This window comes from Hippoglossus hippoglossus, chromosome 15, assembly GCF_009819705.1.
Source record: "Hippoglossus hippoglossus isolate fHipHip1 chromosome 15, fHipHip1.pri, whole genome shotgun sequence".
NCBI classification, from domain to species: domain Eukaryota; kingdom Metazoa; phylum Chordata; class Actinopteri; order Pleuronectiformes; family Pleuronectidae; genus Hippoglossus; species Hippoglossus hippoglossus.
The window spans coordinates 1490089-1511189 of NC_047165.1; the positions used below are offsets into that span (position 1 = coordinate 1490089).

At 47.1% G+C, this 21101-nt stretch overlaps 1 protein-coding gene across 1 annotated transcript in view; it reads left to right on the forward strand.

Moving 5' to 3' along the window:
- LOC117775343 (homeobox protein Meis1) overlaps positions 1-21101 on the forward strand; it is an 80648-nt gene that overhangs the window by 17820 nt on the left and 41727 nt on the right. Inside the window, exon 8 of the mRNA XM_034608423.1 lies at positions 19724-19869. Within this exon, the coding sequence (XP_034464314.1) occupies positions 19724-19869 (146 nt within the window). The remainder of the gene's footprint in view (positions 1-19723; positions 19870-21101) is intronic.

Genomic DNA, 21101 nt, shown 5'->3' on the forward strand with positions numbered 1-21101 from the left:
ACCCAGATAACAGCTCAGTCGGTGTCTTCAGCCGGCAAACACCCTGATATCAGTGTGTGTGTGTGTGCATGAGATATTTCTTTGTTTATGTGGGCGCACACACACACACACACACACACACACACACACACACACACACACACACACACACACACACACACACACTCCCAGTGTGGAGCATCAGGACACAGTGACAACAGTAAATACCGGAGGACATCTTGGACTGCTTTCAGGTTTATATGGGTTAAGCGCTATCACTGCCACGTCATATTGGCTCTGGCAAATTGTGTGTCAGTCACTTGGTAATCCCAGTAAGCTGGTTATTTATCTGTTTGGCACTTTGCTCACTCTCTCCCCCCCGACAGCTTCACCCCGCTGTCTCTCCTCCCTCTCTCCCTCTCTCGCGCTTTCATCTTCATCATCCTCCCTCTCCTCTCTCCGGTTTTCCCTTGTCTCCCACCTACTCTCGCGTCGCTCTCTTTCATTTTGCTCTCAGTCGGTCTCTCTCCTCTTGTGTATCCCCGTGCTCCTCTCTCTCTCTCCTCCCCCCTTCTCTTCCCCTCCATGCCTCCCACTCGCTCTAAAACACTACCTTTGTTTATCCTTCTTCTTTCCCTTTCTCTCACCTCTCTTTGTTCCTCTCGCACTCTCTTCCCCCAGCTGCCTCTTTCACATCTCTGTTTTTCCTCTTTATGTTTTTTTATCTTGTCACTCTTGTCTCTCATCTCCTCTCGCTGTTTTTCCTCACTTTTTTTTACTCCTCCTTTTCCTTAATCCACCTCGCACTCACTTTCCGTTTACCTTCACTGCCTCCTCCTCTCATCTGACATCACCTCCTCTACCCTCGTCTTCTCTATCTCTACTCTTCCTCCTGCTCTCTTTCTCTTCCCTCCTTCCTTATGTCCTTTTTCTTCATGTTTTTCTGTTATTTCTAATCTTACTTACCCTCTACCTCTTCCTCTCCTCCACCTTTCACAGATTGCTTTCTCACTGACCTTTCCCTCTGTCTCTCTTTTACACTTTCTTCATTTTCTTCCCCTCTGCCTGCAGAGCTGCACAGCTAATGGCCATCTTTCTCCTCGTTCCTTATCCTCTCCTTCTTCCTCCTCCTTTTCCTCAGTCTTTTAATCTACTCTTCCTCTTGCACCCAGTCTTTCTGCTCCTTGTTAGTCCCTCTATCTTCCATGTGCATGTCCGCCCCCTTCTTCCCTCCATCCTGCACCTACAGCAGAGCAAAGAGAAGATGCTGGATGGTCGAGGGCCTTTAACTAGTGAACACCAGCCTCCTCTCTCTCTCTCAGGCTTTATTCTGGGGCTGTTCCTGAGATAGACACATGCTCTGCTCTGCCCTCTTCTCTCCACGGTTCACTGCCCATTGGTATAAAAATCCCCGTCTCTACCCGGAACTGTAGCACTCTCACTCTCGAATGCAGGAGCTGCAGGAATGATGAGGAGGTCTCTGCATTACGTAAGATCAGAGGTCTCTTTATGTGCTTGTTGTGGAGCTTGATTGCAAAAGGAGACGCTCGTTCCAAACAGATAATAACGTGATATTTAAAGAGAAGGCTTGGGTTTCTTTTTTATTCGTCAGCAGATGTTCCGCAGTGCTTTGTGTCCCAGTGGCAATGTGCTCGGATAGAAAAAAATTACTTTTTATTTTTGCATGTGGTGACAATGCTCACATGCTGAGCTCAGAGTTATGTTGTTTATGCTTTGACCATAATGGCGATGGTATTTTTTAGCACTAAATTCCATTGGCAGATATAAAAAAAAATAAGAAAGATTGAGGGAGGATCACATTTGCTTCACACATGTCATTAAAATCAGTTCTGGGTGTCTCCTCGCTCCCTGAAGAGCAGACAAAGAAGAAAGCCTCTTATTTTTCTCCTCCCTTTCTCTGGGAGATCTTTGTAAACATGCAGCGAGCTTCGACAGGGAGAGTCGGTCGGGAGCGCGGCCCTGTAGTTAATTAGTCCCACTCTATTAGCCCAGCTGTTTGTTAGCTAGTTCCTACCAACAGGGCCCTTTGTTTAATACCCAGAAGCCCTCTGGAGAAGCCTCATTGTAGCTCTTGTGCCTTGGATCATGCTTTTCTGTGAAGCGTAATGCTCGAAGGGCAGAGGAAAAGCCAACAGATCATATACTGTATGCATGCGATGGAGGGGAGGGGGGGGGGGGGGTCCCTCACGGACATGAGTGGGCCTTCTCTTTTTCTCTCAGTATAAAGTACTCCTCTTTGCCTGTGTGAATTTGTAAGGACACCCGTTGGCTTCTCCGAGGGCCTGGCGTGCGAGGGAAACAGCATAACATTCAGGCACCGGCTCAGACAGCTGCAGCGGTGTGGATGCGAGGCGAGCGGGCGGCGCGGAGCAGAGTGGTTTGCTCTGTTTTTGAAAGCTACAGGGTTTCCCCCTCCGCTTGTCAGAAACATCCAGGGAGTGAGGCGATGACTGGAGATATTAGATATGTATCACCAATTACCCGGGCCGTTTGTGAAGAGTGCAGCGTGCGGCGCCAAGGCAAACAGCTCCCTGTAAAGTTATGTGTTAGTGTTTGCATACGTTTCTGGTGTCTGAGTACTGGCCTGAGATTTCTGGTTGCTGTCTGATATCAAGCGCTGAGGGTTTTCTTCTTTACCTCGTGCGATAGAGCACTGCTCAACACATAAATATACAGATATAAGCCAAATGTGCATGTGTTTGCCTGTAGTTCATATAGTTAATTTATTCTGCTCATGACCTCCCGTTATCCATGAAACTAATTGTTCCAGTCTGTATGAAATTCCTGCATATTTACTGTTGATTTGACTTTGATATCTGAATGAATAGATCTGTGTAAGAGATGGAACACGTGGACCTGTAGGAAATCACATAGAAGCAGGTTCAAGTTAAAGTTCTGTTCCCAGCTGGGATCGTTCTGGTGGGTTGTTGGTTTTCCTGGTTTGACGTGTGTTTGAATCTCATGTGCTCATAACGGCTGCAGCCCGTTCATTATGAATCACTGGATGTAACCTCCACTGGCTGGGACTCCTCATTGATCAGGCTGCGATATTCTTGATTTTGCCGTCCGTCCGTCCGTCCAGCCTCCGACCTCTGCACCCTCCGACAAGGTCAGGCCAGAGAGGAGCTGTTGCTCTCTTTCACCTCATTGGCCAGACCGCTGGGCCGGGGCGGGCTCGTTAGGGGTGCCAGTCAATCAGCAGCTCGATCCAGATCGTCCAATCACCCGGCTTCACGTGGCCCCCTCAAAGTCACCGATTAATTGGTCCGATTGTCCAGTAGACTGGAAGAGAGAACTGTGTGTGTCCTTCCGGTGTGTGTGTGTGTGTGTGTGTGTGTGTGTGTGTGTGTGTGTGATGTGTGTTAGTGTGTGTGTGATGTGTGTTAGTGTGTGTGTTGTGTGTCCCTCCCTGACTTTGCTTTCCTCTCCCAGTCGCTGCTGCTGTTGTAAATTTTCTGTTGCAACGAGGAGATAAAGACTTAAAACTATGAGAAAGACAAACACTCTAACGACGTAGGAACTCTCGGTTTTACGGCTCTTCAGTGTTAACAAAGAAATCAGGAACTCAAAAAGTCCAGCATTCATTTTGCAGACACGTCAGAAGAGTTCATTCTTGCTGATCAAATATTAAAAATGCATAAATCTGCAAATAAAAAGGTGAAGTCTGAAGGAAGCAGCACGTAGATGTTGTCTAGACGTTGTCGAGGAAGATCCTCACTTCAGTAATTCCCTTACCGGTGTCCAGCTCTCCCAGTAATCAGTTTAAATGTAAGGCGCTGTGGGTAGATAAAAGCTATGATGCTGCCTTCATTAGTCTGCAGTCTGTATTACTGGAGGTGTGTGTGTGTGTGTGTGTCTGTTTGTGTGTCTGTGTGTGTGTGCGTCAGTACAGTAGCTGGCAGACACAAACATGATTCTCTCTTTGATATCCTCTCTGCCTGAACATGGGGAAAAACGAGAGAGGGGAGAAAAATGAAAGTGGAAGAAAAAGACTGAAAGAAAAAACAAGAACTGGGGAGAATCTCAGGGTGAATGCTGTGAAAGCATTTTGATGCAGACTGGAGCTGTGTGTGTGTGTGTGTGTGTGTGTGTGTGTGTGTGTGTGTGTGTGTGTGTGTGTGTGTCTGTGTGTGTCTGTGTGTGTGTGAGGAAGAGAGAGAGACACACAAGAGTTATCCCTGATGAGTGTGTTAAGTGCTGCTGAGTGTTGTTTGGGAGTCTATTGAGGCAGACGCACCGCTGCCTGCAAACAGCATTACATCGTTATTACATCTTCTCCGGCGGTTCAGAGGTGACGGCGTCGTGACAGAGCCGCCATGAGCTCACCCTGCGTCACACGGCCCGTTTGAGTGAGGTGCGTGTGTCCGTGAGGATCGTCACGTGGGGTCACGAGAGCAGAAACCGTGACTTTCTGTTCTCATGCTGTTTATGAAATCAATATATGAAAGGCCTAAAGGGTAAATGCATCTCAGAAGACCTTGAGAAAACATCCCTCGACAACCCCAGCTCCGCCGGTAGCAGTGTTTATTCAGCCTCAGCTGGATTTACTGCATCTCAAACATTATTATCTGTGGTTACCTGGGAAAGTAGATGTTTGGCCTTTCGGTGACCAATCACGACCTCCCTCTCTCAGATTCACCGAGATCTTTACGACCTCGCTCTATCGCCGGCGTCAAACAACATGTAGTGACTTGCCGGGCGAACGATGGCCCTCGATGGCTTTTTATTGCCCCACAGGCAATAAGCAAACTCCGAGTGGCCTGAGTTTGCCCCTCTTGAAAAGAGGAAATTGTATCAGGTTCCCACAGCGAGGGGCCAGTTTGCTTTTTGGATTAGGGCTGGTGTCACCCGGTCGCGGGGTCGTGTGGAAGAAAGAGTCAGAAACACAAGTAAACAAAGTGACTTCCTACACCCTCTCCTCTCCTCCTCCGCTGCTCCTCCTCTCCTTTCCTCTCCTCTTTCCACCTTTTCTCACATGGAACGATCTTCGTCACCAACTTGTATTTTATTGCCGTGGGTGAACATCTCATCTGTGAGAAGGTAGTGGCCATAAAACTGTGATAAGGTGTCACAGACTATTTGACTTTGGGATTTATGTGCTGTGTATTGCTGAGCATGTTTGCATATCGTTATATGAGCCTCGTGTTTGTACGTATCGTCTTTATTTCCTCTCATATCCTCGCGTCTTGCTAAATGGCTTTCCCTCTCCTCGCCCTTGTTTTTAATGGTATTCAGAAGATCGCGTTGCACATTTTGAAGGTGAATAAAACGTTTCCCCGTCTTTCTCTGTTACTTTAAATCTCCCCTGCATTCATTCAAGTCAGCCCCTCTCTGACTGTTGGTTACATGTGGGCATGTTTGCATGACCAAAGAAATGCAAAGTCTAGCTCAGACCAATATGGCTTGTGTGCGCAATTTACATGAAATACATATTCATTCATGACATGTGTGCACACACACGAAATAGCTTCTCTCTCCTTCTTTTTCCTCTCGTCTCTTTATGCCTTGTCTCCGTCTTTGTTCTCGCTCGGGACCTGTTTTTGTCATTTATGTCTTTTTTATTTCTTACAAAGCTGATTCTGTTGCTTTTCGTCTTCCTCGTTTTACCCATAAATGTGCTCGGATCACATCTTGTAGTTTGGTGCCGCGCCAGGAGAAAGTACGACAGCCGTTCATTTGCAAAAAAAAAAAAAAAAGAAGAAGAAGAGAGGTTCTACTTCATTTGCTCCAGTGAGGGAGTTCAAGCAGGATGGAAATGTATCTTTAGCTCCCATGTTATAATTGTGGCACGCTAATGATGTAGACACATTCTCGCTGTCTGTTTACAGGAAACGCTCTTCTTTAATTTGCGACTGGCGTGAATGCCAAATGCCTATATCTAATTACTGGTGTTTGCTAAAAGATACTATTTACACAGACTTTTTGCCTTGTAGAGGTCTCTTGTGTGTCGGGGTGGAGAGATTATCACAAGAAAAAGTTAAATGTGTAAACCTGGCAAAGACTCGCTTTAAAAAAACATCTTATCTGCCTCGCTTTTTTTTCTGTCTGCCAGCAGGAAGTGTAAATGAGAGGAGTTCCTTTCCACACATTAGTTTTTTGTTTAAAGATAAAGATATTCTCCTCTTGTACGTCTACATTCACAATCTTGTTTGACAAGTGTCGACCGAGGACTCCATCCAGGTTTATTTCTGTTTCAAACACCATAATTTGCACCATTCTTGTGTAATCATGTCCTAAAAGAAGATGCCACTTTTGTCAAATTACTGGATATCTCCTTTGGGAACAGAAATTCTGCATCTTTGATTTGCAAATGAAAAACAAGTTGAGATGTGGTGATGCACTTGTCGTGCAAACAAATAAGGTTAAAGAAGAAACATGTGTTTGTGTGTGCGTGCGTGTGTGTGTGAAGGCTCTTGTGTTCTTGCCATGGGAAACTATCACAGTGCAGAAATGTGACAAATTTCCAAATTTGCGCTCTTAATTTTGACTATTTTCAATTCAGCTCCAAATATTACTGGAACACACACACACACACACACACACACACACACACACACACACACACACACACACACACACACACACACACATGCTGACTGAAAATGCCCTGGTTCTTAATCGTGGCCGGTGCAGGTTCATAGGGAATGTGACAGTGAAATCACAGCGACTCATCACTGATGTGTCACAACACATTACATCTGGCTGATAAAACACCCTCAAATTCTCTCACTTCTTTCTGTCTCTCCATCCATCTCTCTCTCTCTCTCTCTCTCTCCCTCTCTCTCTCTCCTCCTCCTCCTCCTCCTCCTCCATTGAAGAGGAGCCGAGCTCGGGGCCCCTGGAGGCCTCCGATCAGATAGATGTTAACTTTCTCAGGCTAAACCCTGATAGCAGGATTCACACAATCACCTCTGCCAGTGGCTGGTTAAAAGAGCAAATGAGCTTTTTCATCAGCCTTTATCCTGTTAATGTCGGGGGCAATGTTGTAATTAACATGTTATAGAGTATTAATCTTTGATGGCTGTGAAAGAGGCCGACTGCTCCTGATGTGCTGACAGGGAGAGAGAGCAGGAGCGGAGGAGGGAGGGGAAGAGCAAAGAGACAGGGTATTAGCACTTTGTTCTGCATTGTTTGGCCCCTTGGCACACACCAGAACACACACACAAATAAGCAACACACACACACACACACATGCATGCACACAGAGCACCAACGTTTATTTAAGCTTTTGATAAAGAGATTAGCCCCGTCATCCCGTGCTCTAAAGCCAGCCGAGGGGGTCCATGTTCAGGAAATCCTGGCTTTCCTGACACGTGGTCTTATAGTGAAACCTGGCTCAAGCTGCACTTCAACGATATTAATGCTTTTCCTGGTGCTCCAGATTAACATGGAGTGACCTCAACGTGCGGGACGGCCGGTCAGTCCCCGTCTTTCTGTGGACATAGCGACAGAGGGAGAGAGAGACAGAAAGTTCCTGAGAGAATGGAAAGGTTGGAGAAGGGGCCGAGTGGCTGTGCCAGCTGGGCTGCGTTGTCTGTTCTGTATTATTAGCCCTATCACAGCGGTTGGAGTCCAGCTTAAAGCTACAAACAGCCAAGTGCTAATTTTAGCCTCCAAAGAGGATAAGGATAAATAGCTTGCTGCCAGTTTGCCATATGGTCCCCTGCCGATTATATTGTGTCAGGAATATTTTCACCCCCCCCACCCCCCCACCCCCCTTACCACAACACACAAACACATATATGTCGTCTCAGCACTTTTGACGCCGGGAGATCTGTTCATCTCATGTAGATGTGACTGAAGAGTTAAATTCCCCAAATAATAAAAAATCACACAAATTGAATTATTTAACGGAATTCAAACACATGTTCGAGGCTCTCACGGTGTTTTAAAGTCGCACGTTTCCTTTTTTTATTTGCGCTGTTCATCTATTTGTGAAATGTGACACTGAAACTGTAATTTTCCTTCAGGATAGCCGCCTCTTTTTTTTTTTATCCGCCGTAGCTTCCAGCTGCAAGGTCACATTTGGCTTCTTCTGTAATCTCCTGCAACTGGGGTTATATTCTCATTTGAAAACGTGAGCCCCGTAGAAGAATGAGAATGAGTCTCTGCCTCTGTCCCCCCCCCCCTCTCCCATCAACACACATGCATATGTTCACATGTAAATGCAACACACACACACACTCGCACAGCAACTCTCCATTATTCTCTCGCTCTCTCTCTCTCTCAAATTGAAATAATTCAATTTATGGACACAGTTCCAGACCTCCCTGGCTAAGACCATTATGCATGGAGCCCCCCCCCCTTCTCTAACAAAAGAACGGGAGAATTTACCAGCCGGCTCTCCTAACGACACCCACACAAAGCCAATTTCATGCCAGGAAAACACCAGCAAAAGCACCATTTTTGGTCAAAACTCGCATCCCTGAGGATTTTCCTTATCGTTGAATATGGGTCGACGATACTTTAATTTTTGTCGGGGCTTATTTTATAACCCTGATATGACCGGTGCAGCTATTTTTGCTTCCAAAGTTCAAAACCTTGGTTTCTCCGCAGGCGTTGGTTCATTTAGAAGTGAAAGACTCAACAGTGTCAGACCTCTTGGATTGATTTGGTCTCAGATTCAGTCAAAATTCATGCAGAACTTCTATTCTGTCACTTGAAACCATTAAGATGTGAAGCACCAGAGTTGAGTTGGTGTGCTGTGAGTGCAGGTAACCCTGGGACGCAGGAGGTTGGAGGTAAAGTATGTCAACTAGGCCAGAGCTTGACCCGAGGCTGACCCAGACCAGACATGCTGCCCCCTGAGGCCTCCTCCCCTTGGTCCTTTTGACATGGATACCTACTTTAGGGATTTAACCGAGAGATAAAGACCTCGGCAAGCTTTTCTAAAAGTTTAGAGAGAGAGAGGGAAGAGAGATCGAGGTAACAAATACCTGCAGGTAAACACAAAGCAGCGGGGTGGGCTGGAGGGCAGCATGGGCGTTTACTTTGTGTGTTTGCCGAGCAACACAAAGCATGCCACTTGCGGTGCACACACTTGCGAACACACATTTGGATGTAACCTGATCATCCCTTCTCGCTCCGAGCTAGTGAAACTCAAAGAGATGAGCAGGGACTGGGGGGGGGGGGTGTGGGGTGGAGATGCTCACTAGTGATAACCTTTAGAGTAAAGGCCTCAGTGGCCATGTTAAGCGCACACAAAAACACACTCATTGCACGTATACCCATACATGTATTGTGCACACAAGCTCCCATGGGCCTTACCAGGTCTTTGTTCCACTGAGAATCTCCACCGCGGCAGAGAGGTCATACTCTTACAGGAAGTCACCCCCACAGAGGGCTGCCTTTTTCAGGAAGTGACTCGGTAGGACTGTGTGGCGAGAGCGCCGGTGTCCACGGGGGGCATATCACTCCCGTCCACATGGGCCCATGCTCCACAGGAAGTAGGCCCGCTGTAAACCCACTCACTTCCTCTTCCCCTGGCGCTGTCCCGATAGCCTTATCAGGTCTGCGTATGGGGAGACTGATAGGACTACAAATCCCCCACATCCCCACTACACCACATCCTGTGCCTGTACGCGGGAGGGGGAGCGGAGGCGTTGTGTTACTTTGGGGTTAATTTAACACTTTTACGAGTGTGAAACACAGAGGAGCAGTGTTGATGTCGTGAAGAAGGGAATCCCGTGATAAAAGTGCCACAGAGCTCGTGTCTTTGTTTGTTTAATCGTGTTTTTACTTAAAAATCCTCTTAAACCCTGGAATCGAAATGCAACGACTCAACAACTCGAACGGAGGAGGTTGTTGCTCAGATAATGACTGATCCTGTTTTCCTAACCACCCCTTCAGTAACCCGAGCTTGTGGGCGCAGACCTTATTATTCCCCCTCCTCAATACTAAAACCTTCTGTTATTCCCAAAAAACTCACTGGGAGCTAATGCGCTATTATTAGCTGGTGCCACCGCAGGGTTAGCGTGCCTGTATTATCTAACTGCATGGCTGGTGCTGATAGGTTAGCATGAGTGGGAAAATCCTTGTGCATTATAAGTGTTTATCAGGGGCTGTGCATTCAGACAGAAAACAGCTGCACACGCTAAGACGGGAAACTTAAGTTTGCTTAATTTATCTACACCCCAAACACGGAGAGATGATTACAGACGAAACACGGTGCTGAAATTACACATTTCCACTTTACTTAATTAAACTTGTGCTTTAGATTGGTTGGTGGAGGTGAAACGAGTCAGCGCTGCATGATGCTGTAATTTCTCTAAATGTAGCTCATTGTCAAAGATGCACGGCTCATATGAAAGGATGAGAATTCATGTTGATACCTTCATCCTGTCGTTAAGTAGAGAGAGATCCTGGAAGTTATATAAAGTGTATTTACAGTCAGTCTGAGTTTACTGAAAAGGATATTTTGATAGTTTATTAAAGGGCTCGCATCAGTATCTCTAGTTTTCTCTCGTTGAAAACATATTTTTACTGAAGGTTTGGCCACAGCACAGATAAAACAGGATGTTTTTCCTTTCGTCTCGCTGAAGGTCCCTTCTCTTTGTCCAACGTCCACATTGAAGGACTTTGGAACGCCCTTCAGCACATCAGCTGACTTTTGGAAAGGACCGCCACGCCATTGTGTTGTTAAGTGCTCTTAGCTTTTGTTAAAGTCCTTGTCCTCTCTCCCATCCCTTCCCCCCCTTGCCCTCTTCTTCCATACTCCGCTTGACTCCCTCTCCCTGTGCGTTTGCTGTGCGCCGGGGTTTTGACCGAGGTTGTGAGTCCAAGGTGTCAAAAGCCGTGTGAGAAGAAGCCAAACACAGAGAGACTGACGGTCGAGACTGAGAAGGCAGCAGAAATGGCACAATTTCAGGAATCTTGTCATAATTTCAAGAACCATTTTATGTGTGTGTGTGTGTCTGTGTGTGTGAGGACTTCCCTTCACTGAGGCGCAGAATCGGAGGGCCCCCCTCACAAGTGCTCCCATTTGAACCGAGTCTGGCCTTCTATCTTCAGGTTGGGGGAAAAAGAAAACGGCAACACAAAGGCAAGAGGGGAAAAAATCAATAGTTACACAGCAAAAGTGCTCGACATGAAAGGGTGAATTCATCGCCCTACACTTTCATTTCAGCTTGTAGCGTCTGTCTCTTTCTCCCCGATTCTTTCTCTCTGGACTGATCTGGAAATGGGACTAAAAGGCATTCGCTGTACGTGTGTGTGTCTGTGTGTGTGTGTGTGTGTGTGTGTGTGTGTGTGTGTGTGTGTGTGTGTGTGTGTGTGTGTGTGTGTGTGTGTGTGTGTGCGTGCGTGGAGGCATACTGCAGTTTAATGTCGTGTCGGTGCCCGGCGCTTCAGGCGGTTTCCAGCGTGTCAGGCAGCCTGTGGAGATGACCCTTTACGGGAAAATGGCACAGAGAGAGCAGTCACATTTACACTGACATTTTTGCCATCACCTATGGCTATGTCAACAGGCCTGATCCCCCCCCCCCCACCCCCTCCCCCCTCCCTCTCTCACAGCCAACAGTGGATGGGCCTCAGCCACAGAGAAGCACATGAACACTTTCACAGAAGAAGAAAAAAAAAAATACCATTAACACAAATCTAATATTAAGTATTTTGTAAAAGGTTAACCATGTGCTCTGAGAAACGTCATAAAACTGTGAGAAAAGCCCTGAATAATTTCCTAGAGCTCAATGCGATGTCTTGAGATCACTTGTTGTTTGTCCAAGACGGAGAAATATTCAATTTGCAACCACATAAATCAAACAAATCACACTTGAGTAGCTTGAGACGTTGAATCTCTGGCAATAATATTCAATATGAATAGCAACAATTATACTCTCAGACCACTACAAGGAAAACCACATGAATCTAATAGACCTTCTAATTAACTCGTAAATTTCAGAACTGGCTTGTGTTCGTGTGTTTTATTTTTGTTGTTAGCGCAACACATTCCCTGCGTCTCGCTTCCTGATCTTCCTCCTCGTCAGATCAACACCGGTGAAATAATTGCTCAAAACTTGGCTCCAATTCCAACGAGAAGTCTCCAGAGTGCTTTAATTACAGATAGCCCTCGTATATGAGTCACCAGTTACTGTCATTATTGAATGTGTCAGCGCCGATCCACAAAACTGTCATCGTTCAAGTATCCCGGCTTTGTTATTGCTAAACACTCGTTATTTACTGTAATTACTTCAACGGAATTGTGTTTGATTACAGGAAGCAATTACTTAGCTCTCCCCTGCTTGTTTACCTGGCAGGCCCCCGTTTTCTTCTTGTTTCTAATAATTACAACTTTCTCTGTTCGCTAATCAGTTTTTTTCATTACGTTGCTGTCGTTTACAAAGATTAATCTGTGCTTCGGAGGGATATGATCGGAAAAAAAAATGCACCGGCTGGAGTTTTGAGATGTGAACATAGTGGGGTGTCTCTCCGGCAAAGGCAGGAAGGGAAGTCTAGACGAGCCATATTGTTTTGTCGACAGCGCATGTCATTATCCGGAGAATAGTGGAGGGGATTTCTCTCTGTCTCTCCTCCTCCTCTCCTCCTCCTCTCCTCCTCCTCGGGAAGAAAAGGGAGGCGAAACAGCATTGGTCACAGAGAGTGTTTTGTGTTTAAGTGCGAAGCTTCCTCGTGGACGATCCTGGGAAATAGGTGCATGTGAGTGTGTCTGTTCCCCGGTGCCGCGGCGAAGGGTAAAGACGCACTTTGGAAAAATGTGCCCCTACTTGGGAGTTGCGTTGCGAAGGAATTCCTGCATGTTCAGAATATTCGGAGATGGGAGGGGCCTCCGGAGCCGTGCAAAGGGAACCCCCCCACTGCCTGAAACCCCCCTGTGCTCCCCCTCCCCAGGTCTACAGCTTATGAATGGCCTGAATACAATAAACGCTACTTTTCTCCCTCCCTCTTGCGAGCCCTTCTTTACCCCTCTGAGGATTTCTGGGAATGTAACGCATGTGTTTGTGTGTGTGTGTGTGTGTATGTGTGTGTGTGTGTGTGTGTGTGTGTGTGTGTGTGTCTGTGCGAGCGCAAGAGAGAAAAATAGTGTGAAGGAGAGCACTTTAGTGAATGCACCTCAGCACGTGTGTGTGTGTGTGTGTGTTATGTGTATCGTGTTGTGAGTGTGTGTATGTGTATGAATTTCTCGCCTGCCAATATGAGCTGTGTGTATCCCGTGTGGAACAGGATAACAGGCCCCTGAGGCCGGGGTCTTGCCTGGGCAACCAACCCAGGGTCATGTGAGCTTTCTGGGGTGTGAAACTCTAGGAGTGGCCCATGAGGGATCAGCTCCAGGTCACTCGCACTCACAGCGAAGCGCACGCACACACACACTCACTCTCTCTCCTCTGCAACATATAGCACTCAGATTAAATGCACTGTCATAAACTCAACAAAGATTCGTCCCCACCTCTCCTCCCTCTCAGTTCATCCACGGCCTATAAAACCTTGCGAAAACATCTCACGGTAACGTCCAAAAACGCTTAGCCATATGTGAACGATTCCTCACACAGGATCCCACTCATGACATCTGGCACAAAGCTGATATTCACAACCTTATTCCTGAACTCCTGAAAAAGAAAATATTAGAAAGCTAAATGTCATAATTCTCCTGCGCTGTGCTCCAAGCAACTCGTCGGACAGGATCCCTGTTTGCAGATGACTGGCTGGTGAATCTGTGGCTGTTAATTTGCCAGGCAGCAGAAAAATGGCTGACACCTTCAAATGGCACATGTGCCCGCGTAGAGAGGGCAGGTAGCACCCATCTCCGCCTTGGTTCATAAGCAGATCATAACAGATTAGCCTAGATATGGCTTGATAATGTCAGGGTTCGCCTTGAGACAGAAGAGATGTGGGGAAGTGATAACCACATCGAACACAGGAAGCGTCATTAGCAATCACTTGTTGAAGAGGTGGACTGAAAACATCCGGATTACCTGGAACTTTAGTCGTAGTGAATTTGTGAAATGCCTTTTTGTCACAGTTTTGTTTGTTTTGCAAAAAGGAAAACTTCAACCCTAAGATAACAATGCCTCACTGTTACACCCCCAACACTGTGTATGTCCTCCATCCCGACCTCACACTCCAGCACACAGGGGGTGGGGGGGTGGGGGGGGGGAGTAATGAAGGAGGAAGGAGGGGGAGGCGAGACAGAAACATGGAGGAGAAGCTTAAATAAAAACCATCCAAGCTGAATGGGCATAGAGGCGAGTGTCTGTTTAGCTAATGCTAACGAAGCTCGTGGAAATGCATGAAGAAAGCTAACCTAGTTTTTACGTCATTATCTGTTTGCTCACAGTGTGTGTGTGTGTGTGTGTGTGTGTGTGTGTGTGTGTGTGTGTGTGTGTGTGTGTGTGTGTGTGTGTGTGTACAGCATGTGAGGGGACTGATAAAATATTCCTTCCCTTGGTTGGCCCCGGGGCATTTCAACTGCCCCTGGCTCCTTCCAGTCACTGGCCTGCTCCCTAATTGACACACACACACCCACACACACACAGACACACACACACACACACACACACACACACAAAATCACACATGCACACGACATTCAGGGATAGTGTGGCTGGAGACACACATGCATAAAGAAAGACAGGGAGAGACACACACACACACACACACACATACAGACCAATGCACATCCATGCATGCATGCATTCTTCACACACGAACGTGCACCCCCCCACCATCCTGCATTGATTCCCCCCCCTCCACCTCCCAGCCCCTCCTCTAACTAGTTGCAGAGACGTTGTCATGGCCGACCGGCGGGGCCAGGCCCACAGTGGTGCCTGTGGCTCTTCCTCATGGGGGGACTGGAGCTTGCTAGCCTAGCTGCCCCACGCTGTATGTGTGCAGCCCTGGGTTACTGCCTGCTGATGCTCTTAATGAGCCGGGCAGCCTGTGTGCGTGGACAGTGACCGACTGGTTCGGTGGCCCGACTGGCTGACTGGCTGCCCGGCTGCAGCGTTCTGACCGTCTGCAGCGAATGGCTGATTGACTGACGAGCTTGTTTTCTGACTTCCTGGCTGACGGACTTGACGGCTTTGTTGACTGATTAGCTCACTGGTTTGCTCGATAACGTCCTGCTCGACTGGACTGACTGAGACTGTGGACACCGGCCTGACCGACCAACCACAAGGCTGAGAGACATTTTAACATTAATGCAGATGCACTTGAAATCGCTGCTTACGTGTCAGAGATTTTCTGCCCATTCAAGCAGGCTAGCAACGCAAACTACCACCAAGAACAGTGAATAATCTTTAGATCCATACTTCCATACACACATGTCAACCCATTGTTTGTATATTAGTCCACAAGATGGAGGCGTCTATCAGGATACAGCTGCCGTATCTCCACTCAGATTTCTGTCTGTATGTTGTGGACTATGCATCGATTGATGAAGATGATGCAACGCGACACGAGCTGCGGATGTTTGTTGCTCACAATGTTTGAAACGATCTCTGCAGAGCAACGTGAGTCCAGCACGAGTCGAGAATTCTGTGTCTGAAAGGAAGCAACATTAGTTTCTTTGCTTTCTGACGAGTGCCACAGTAATTTAAGATAAGATCTGGTTTAGTTTAATGCTGCACGTGGTATTTTTCCAGGTGTGTCCACGTTGTGTACACTTTTGTTTGTTGGTGATTTGTCTGCATCACAGTGGACATGGCCTGACTCTGTCTCCTCTCATTTGATTAACTCCAGTGTTCCACGCAGCATCTCCTCCCTCTTCCTACCCATTATTTTCTCCTCCTCCGTCGCCTCCTTCAGTGGCACGAGTTTGATCTCCCACTTCTTCCCTCTCACTGATTACTCCTCATCCCTCCACCTCCACCACCGTCTCTCATTCCCCTTTCTCTCCCCGTTTCTAATCTCCCTCTCTCACACACGAGCTGAGGCAACACTGTTGACATTTCCCCAACATGGCTGCCAGACACAACTTCCAACACCTTTTCCTGCCTCACCCCCACAGTCTCTCTCTCTCTCTTTTCCCTCTCCCACCCCACCACAGTCTCTCTCCCCCCCCTCGCTCACTGGGGTTAAAGAAAAGCAGAAATTAGCCCCAGACCTTGCAGAGGTGATTGGTATCAAATTGCAGTGAAAATGGAAATGCCGATAAAATTGACGGCCGTTCTCCAGCCCTCCTCCTTCCTCTTCCCCTTGTAGGTGAAGTGAGCGTCTATAGGTCAGACTTACTCACGAGTATCAGGGAGAGAGAGACGGGGCGAGTATTGGGAAGGTTTATATCGGGAAATCTATATCGAGACATATTTTGGGGAATTGATATCTGTGAGCGTGTGAAATTTGGTGCGGGGACGGTCGGGCCCTTGGTGGAGATTTTCCATTCTGGTTTTGGTTTGTGATTAATTCGTTCTTTGGGGTTATTTTATATTCTCTTGGCTCATGATTATGAATTTTACAGATTATAGTTGCTGCTCGTGCACCGTTTTAATCACCATCGCTCAATCGATTCGATGTACTGCTTTAAAATGTGGTTGATATCGCACAGTCTGATATTGTGCTGCTGTGTATGAGGCGGCGGCGGCGGCTTGCAGGTTGGAGAGCGGACTGGAAGGTTAGAGGTTCAATTGCTATTTAGGAAAGATGTGATACTTCTCTGTTCAGATCAAATGCTCAAATAAAATAAATACAATGTCTAAGAAGTTAAAAACATAACCCATGATAAAGTAAGATGAAGCCTGATGATGATGAAGATGAAGAAGTGTGTGACAGTGCAGAGTACAGGCAGCACACATCCCGACCAGACACTTTCCTATAAGAACACTTTTATTACTTATTATGAACTTTCTCTTCACCCTTTGTTTTTTATTTCTCCTTCTTTTCTCCATTCTCACGATTTCTCACCTCTCTCTCTCTCTCTCTCTCTCTCTCTCTCCATTTCACTCAGTCACTCCCTCACTCGCTCACTGAGCTGATACTCGCCGGCCGGTTGCTTCTGTTTTCCCAACTCGCATGGGACAAGCCCCTGGGTTTATTATTGTAGGCTTTGCTGAACATGAGCCGGTCTTTACAATGGATTGAAAGCATTTGCTTCCAATGAAAATCTGGTCTTAGATTACAGGTCCGCCGCTCGGCTCGCCCCTCTTTTCCAGCCAGGGCCGACAGAGGCAGAGAGGAAGAGGGGGGGAGAGAGAGAGAGGGAGAGAGAGAGAGAGAGAGGGAGAGAGAGAGAGAGAGAGAGACAGAGAGAGAGAGAGAGAGAGGGAGGGGAGAGAGAGAGAGGGAGGGGGGAGAGAGACAGAGAGAGAGAGAGAGAGACAGAGAGAGGGAGAGACAGAGAGAGAGAGAGAGAGAGAGAGAGGGAGAGAGAGAGAGAGAGAGAGAGAGAGAGAGAGAGACAGAGAGAGAGAGAGAGAGAGAGAGAGAGAGAGAGAGACAGAGAGAGAGAGAGAGAGAGAGAGAGAGAGAGAGAGAGAGAGAGGGGTGGGTGTATTTTCGCCCTGAAACAGTAGGCAGAAAAAAGTCCCATGTTAAGCTCGGGCTGTGTTTGTTCCAGGCTAATGATGTAACTCAAGCTTGCAATGTGAGAGTGTTTTCAGACAGAGAGAGGTCTGGATGCTGGGCGGACATGTGCACGTTGTGTGTGTGTCTGTGTGTGTGTGTGTGTGTGTGTGTGTGTGGTGTTAATGCTGGTTAGTCAATAAATCAATGACTCAATTATTTGACAACCTTAATTGATTGATTGCTAAGTGAAAACATGATGCACTGCCCTTCGATTGGAGGATTTGCAGCAGTTTTCTGTTTTTACATTTTTATATTAATCCTTCTGGGCTGTGGAATAAAGCAATAATTGAGTAATATGTAAAATAATCAACGGATCAATCAGTAATGAAAATTATTCTTAGCTGCAGGATTATATTAATGCATATTGATTGGAACCATTATCTATTAAAGTGAGCATGTCCCCGACTGGGTCAAAGGAAGTTAAAGCCACCAAGCAGCCATTGCCTGACACCAACTTTTGACCTTTTGGTGATGTTACAGTAGCCCAACCCCACTGGCTTCACATGCATATGTGCATTATTAATGTGCAGTGGCTGGCGTTTGCATCAGTATCGCACCATCTATGAAACGCAAGCCCTTGTTTTACCCCCCCCCCCCCTCCATCCGTACCGCAGCGTCACCTCCACTTCTGCACGAGCTTCATTAAAAAGCCTTCAATATGTGTGCATATGTATCTCCTTCTGCCAGAACAGTCGGCGAGAGAGCGGGAGCTAGCCAAGAATGTTGTTTCGTATGGATCGTTGAGAGCCTCTCTCTCCTAATGGTGTATATAATTCAGGTGCCCTCCAGGCATGCTTTCAGGAATTCTTTTGCCTGAGGTAATGGGGAGCAAAGGCCTGGGTTTTCGGCCCATGATTATTCCATTGATGTGGCAGGCTGGAAAAAAGTAATCTCCAACCGGATTAGCGCCAACATCCCCATTAATTATCGATGAACCGGGGGCTTAGGTTTTAGCTAGGTGCTGGGTGTCGCCCTCTGCAAGTTAGCGGAGAACGGGCCCCCGCTAGAATGCAGTTATCTACTGCCGCCACAGTGAATAGAACTCGGAGCTTTAGAAGTGCTTTGTGTGTAATCAATAAATAACTGGATCCAATTCTGTGCACTGCTTCAGCGTTTTAGATTTTTTTCTTCTTTCCTTCCCCTCACTTCCAGTCAAGAGAGGCGGCGAGGGTGCCACTTGTTTATCCTGTCTCATGTTTCTTTTATGATTATCGTCTTCATTGAGGGTGGCTCGCATTTTTGAATAATGATAATAACAATTAGGCTTTTCACAGCCACAGATGGGAAGAGCCTCTTTCTCTCCACTGGAGCCGTATAGAACGCGTACAGTAATTGGGGTAGTTGTGTGTCTGTGCGTCTGTGTGTGTGTGTGTGTGTGTGTGTGTGTGTGTGTGTGTGTGTGTGTGTGTGTGTGTGGGCTCTGGGTGTTGAGTCTGAATGCAGAGAAAGGCCCGTGGTGCACACCTTCCTTTCACTGCTCCTCTCGCTGCTCAAACACTCTAAGCTGTCCCAGTGTTCCCCTTAGGTGAGGTTAACTGGCCTTAATAGAGTCTTATCGAAGCCCTACAGGTTGCTGTAAGCAGCCATGACGCCATTGTTATGAAAAGCAGCGAGCTTTGTTAGCGCTGTTTGTGCCTCCGACTTCCTTCTTTCCACCTATTTTCCTTTTTATTTTCCGCCTCCCCACCCCCCCCCCCCCCACGCATCCTCCCCTTTGTAGTGCCATGTTACTCTTTCCACCTCAGGTAAAATGGCAGAATGCGCCGGGGCGACGCTTCAATAACTATTTTCCCCTCAGGATAATAAAGACTAAATCTCTCTGTCATTTTCAATTCTGCGCGGGCTTGGATGGGAGAGTGGGGAAATGCGACCTTACAAGTCCTTTGTGCTCCCCCTCCCCTCCCTCCCCTCCTCGCAGGAAGATGCAGGCGCTCGCTGTGTTTTCAAGTGGCGGGGGGAGAAAAATGAAAGGCAGGGTTATTTATAAATGTATTAAAAATGAATGCATTTATGAGGTGCTGTTTTCCAGCCATTCTCTGCTTGCCATTGTTGTGTCTCCATACCCCTCCATCTGTGCATACAAAGCCCTCCAGAATTCCTTCGAAATCGTATTTATTCCCTTTGAACGCGGAGGCGCGGCGAATGCAGGAAGTAAACAAACTGTGCGTCTGATCTCCGCTGTCTCTTCCTGTTTCTTGTCATGTGACAGGCGACGGCCTGGACAACAGCGTGGCCTCGCCGAGCACGGGGGACGACGATGACCCGGATAAAGAGAAGAAGCGCAACAAGAAGAGGGGGATCTTCCCGAAGGTGGCCACCAACATCATGAGAGCGTGGCTCTTCCAGCACCTAACAGTGAGTGGACTGAAGCAGCGCTTGTTCTCTGTCACGTGTGCATGACCTCACTTCACTTCACTCACTTTCTACCTTCATAGCTGTGCTTCTTTTATTATTTGACACAAACATAAACGCACACACACTCGCCGACACTCACAGACATGCACGGCACCAGACCCCCCCCCCCCCCCCCCCCCCCCCCCCCCCCCTCTCCACCATGTATTCCGGTTTGTACGGTGAACACTTCAAAGACGCAGGCCTGTGTAATCTGCGGGCGATTTCGGCAGCTTGCACTCCTCGCTCCTCATCTGCTGAAACTGAGTAAGGTTGAAGCCACGCAGAGAGACGCCCCTGGCCATAACTGCCGCAGATACATAGATGAACCTTATTAAGAACAAATCTGTCATTATTTAACAGATGCCTGGGATGCTGCGCAGGCCTGTGGTTTGGCTTTATTTTTACGCAGTTATATCAGAGAGGATCAGTGCGTTAGCAGCAGCTGACAGCATCACAAATTGTCTGTGGGGGGGAAATAGTGTGGGAAAAATGCATTTTGACGCTGGAAGACGCGTATGTGACTGTTATAATTGAGCCGACACTAAAGAGGACAGCGACCTCAGATCAGTTCTGTAGCCACAGGTTGCTTTACACCAACAAGAGGAGAATAAGTATAAACTTGTATATTGTAGTTTTTAGAGCTTCTCATAAGGTCAAAGCTAATTCTTCTGTATAAGTGATTGAATTTGCTAATTTAATTTAAATAGTCAAAATAAACTAGGGTCAAATATGTGTTTAAAACATTAAGTGTGGATGAAAACTTCCCTTAAACAAGTAACAAGTTCATTATATCGAGCTCTTTACAGTACCAGCCACATCCACCCATTCACACACATCAGTATCTTGCCCATGGGACACTTAGGCAGGCGGACTGAGGGAGGCGGGGGTCGAACCACAACCTTCTGGTTAGTGAACGACCCGCTATTCTCCCTGAGCCACAGCCACCCTCTTTAATAATACATGATTTAGGTGAAACCAAAGCATCTGAGAACGTTCTGCTGTGTTTTGTCAGTGAAATAGGTTTTTGAACAACATGAAAACATGTTGCAGTGACTTGTTCTCTGAGCTGTTCTGTGATTTAATCAACACACCAGAGGAAAACACGCTGAATATCAAATTAAAAAACGATTTCAAACAAGTCTAAGAGAAGAACATGTCTATTAAGACTCACATGAGTAAAACTGCATCTTACG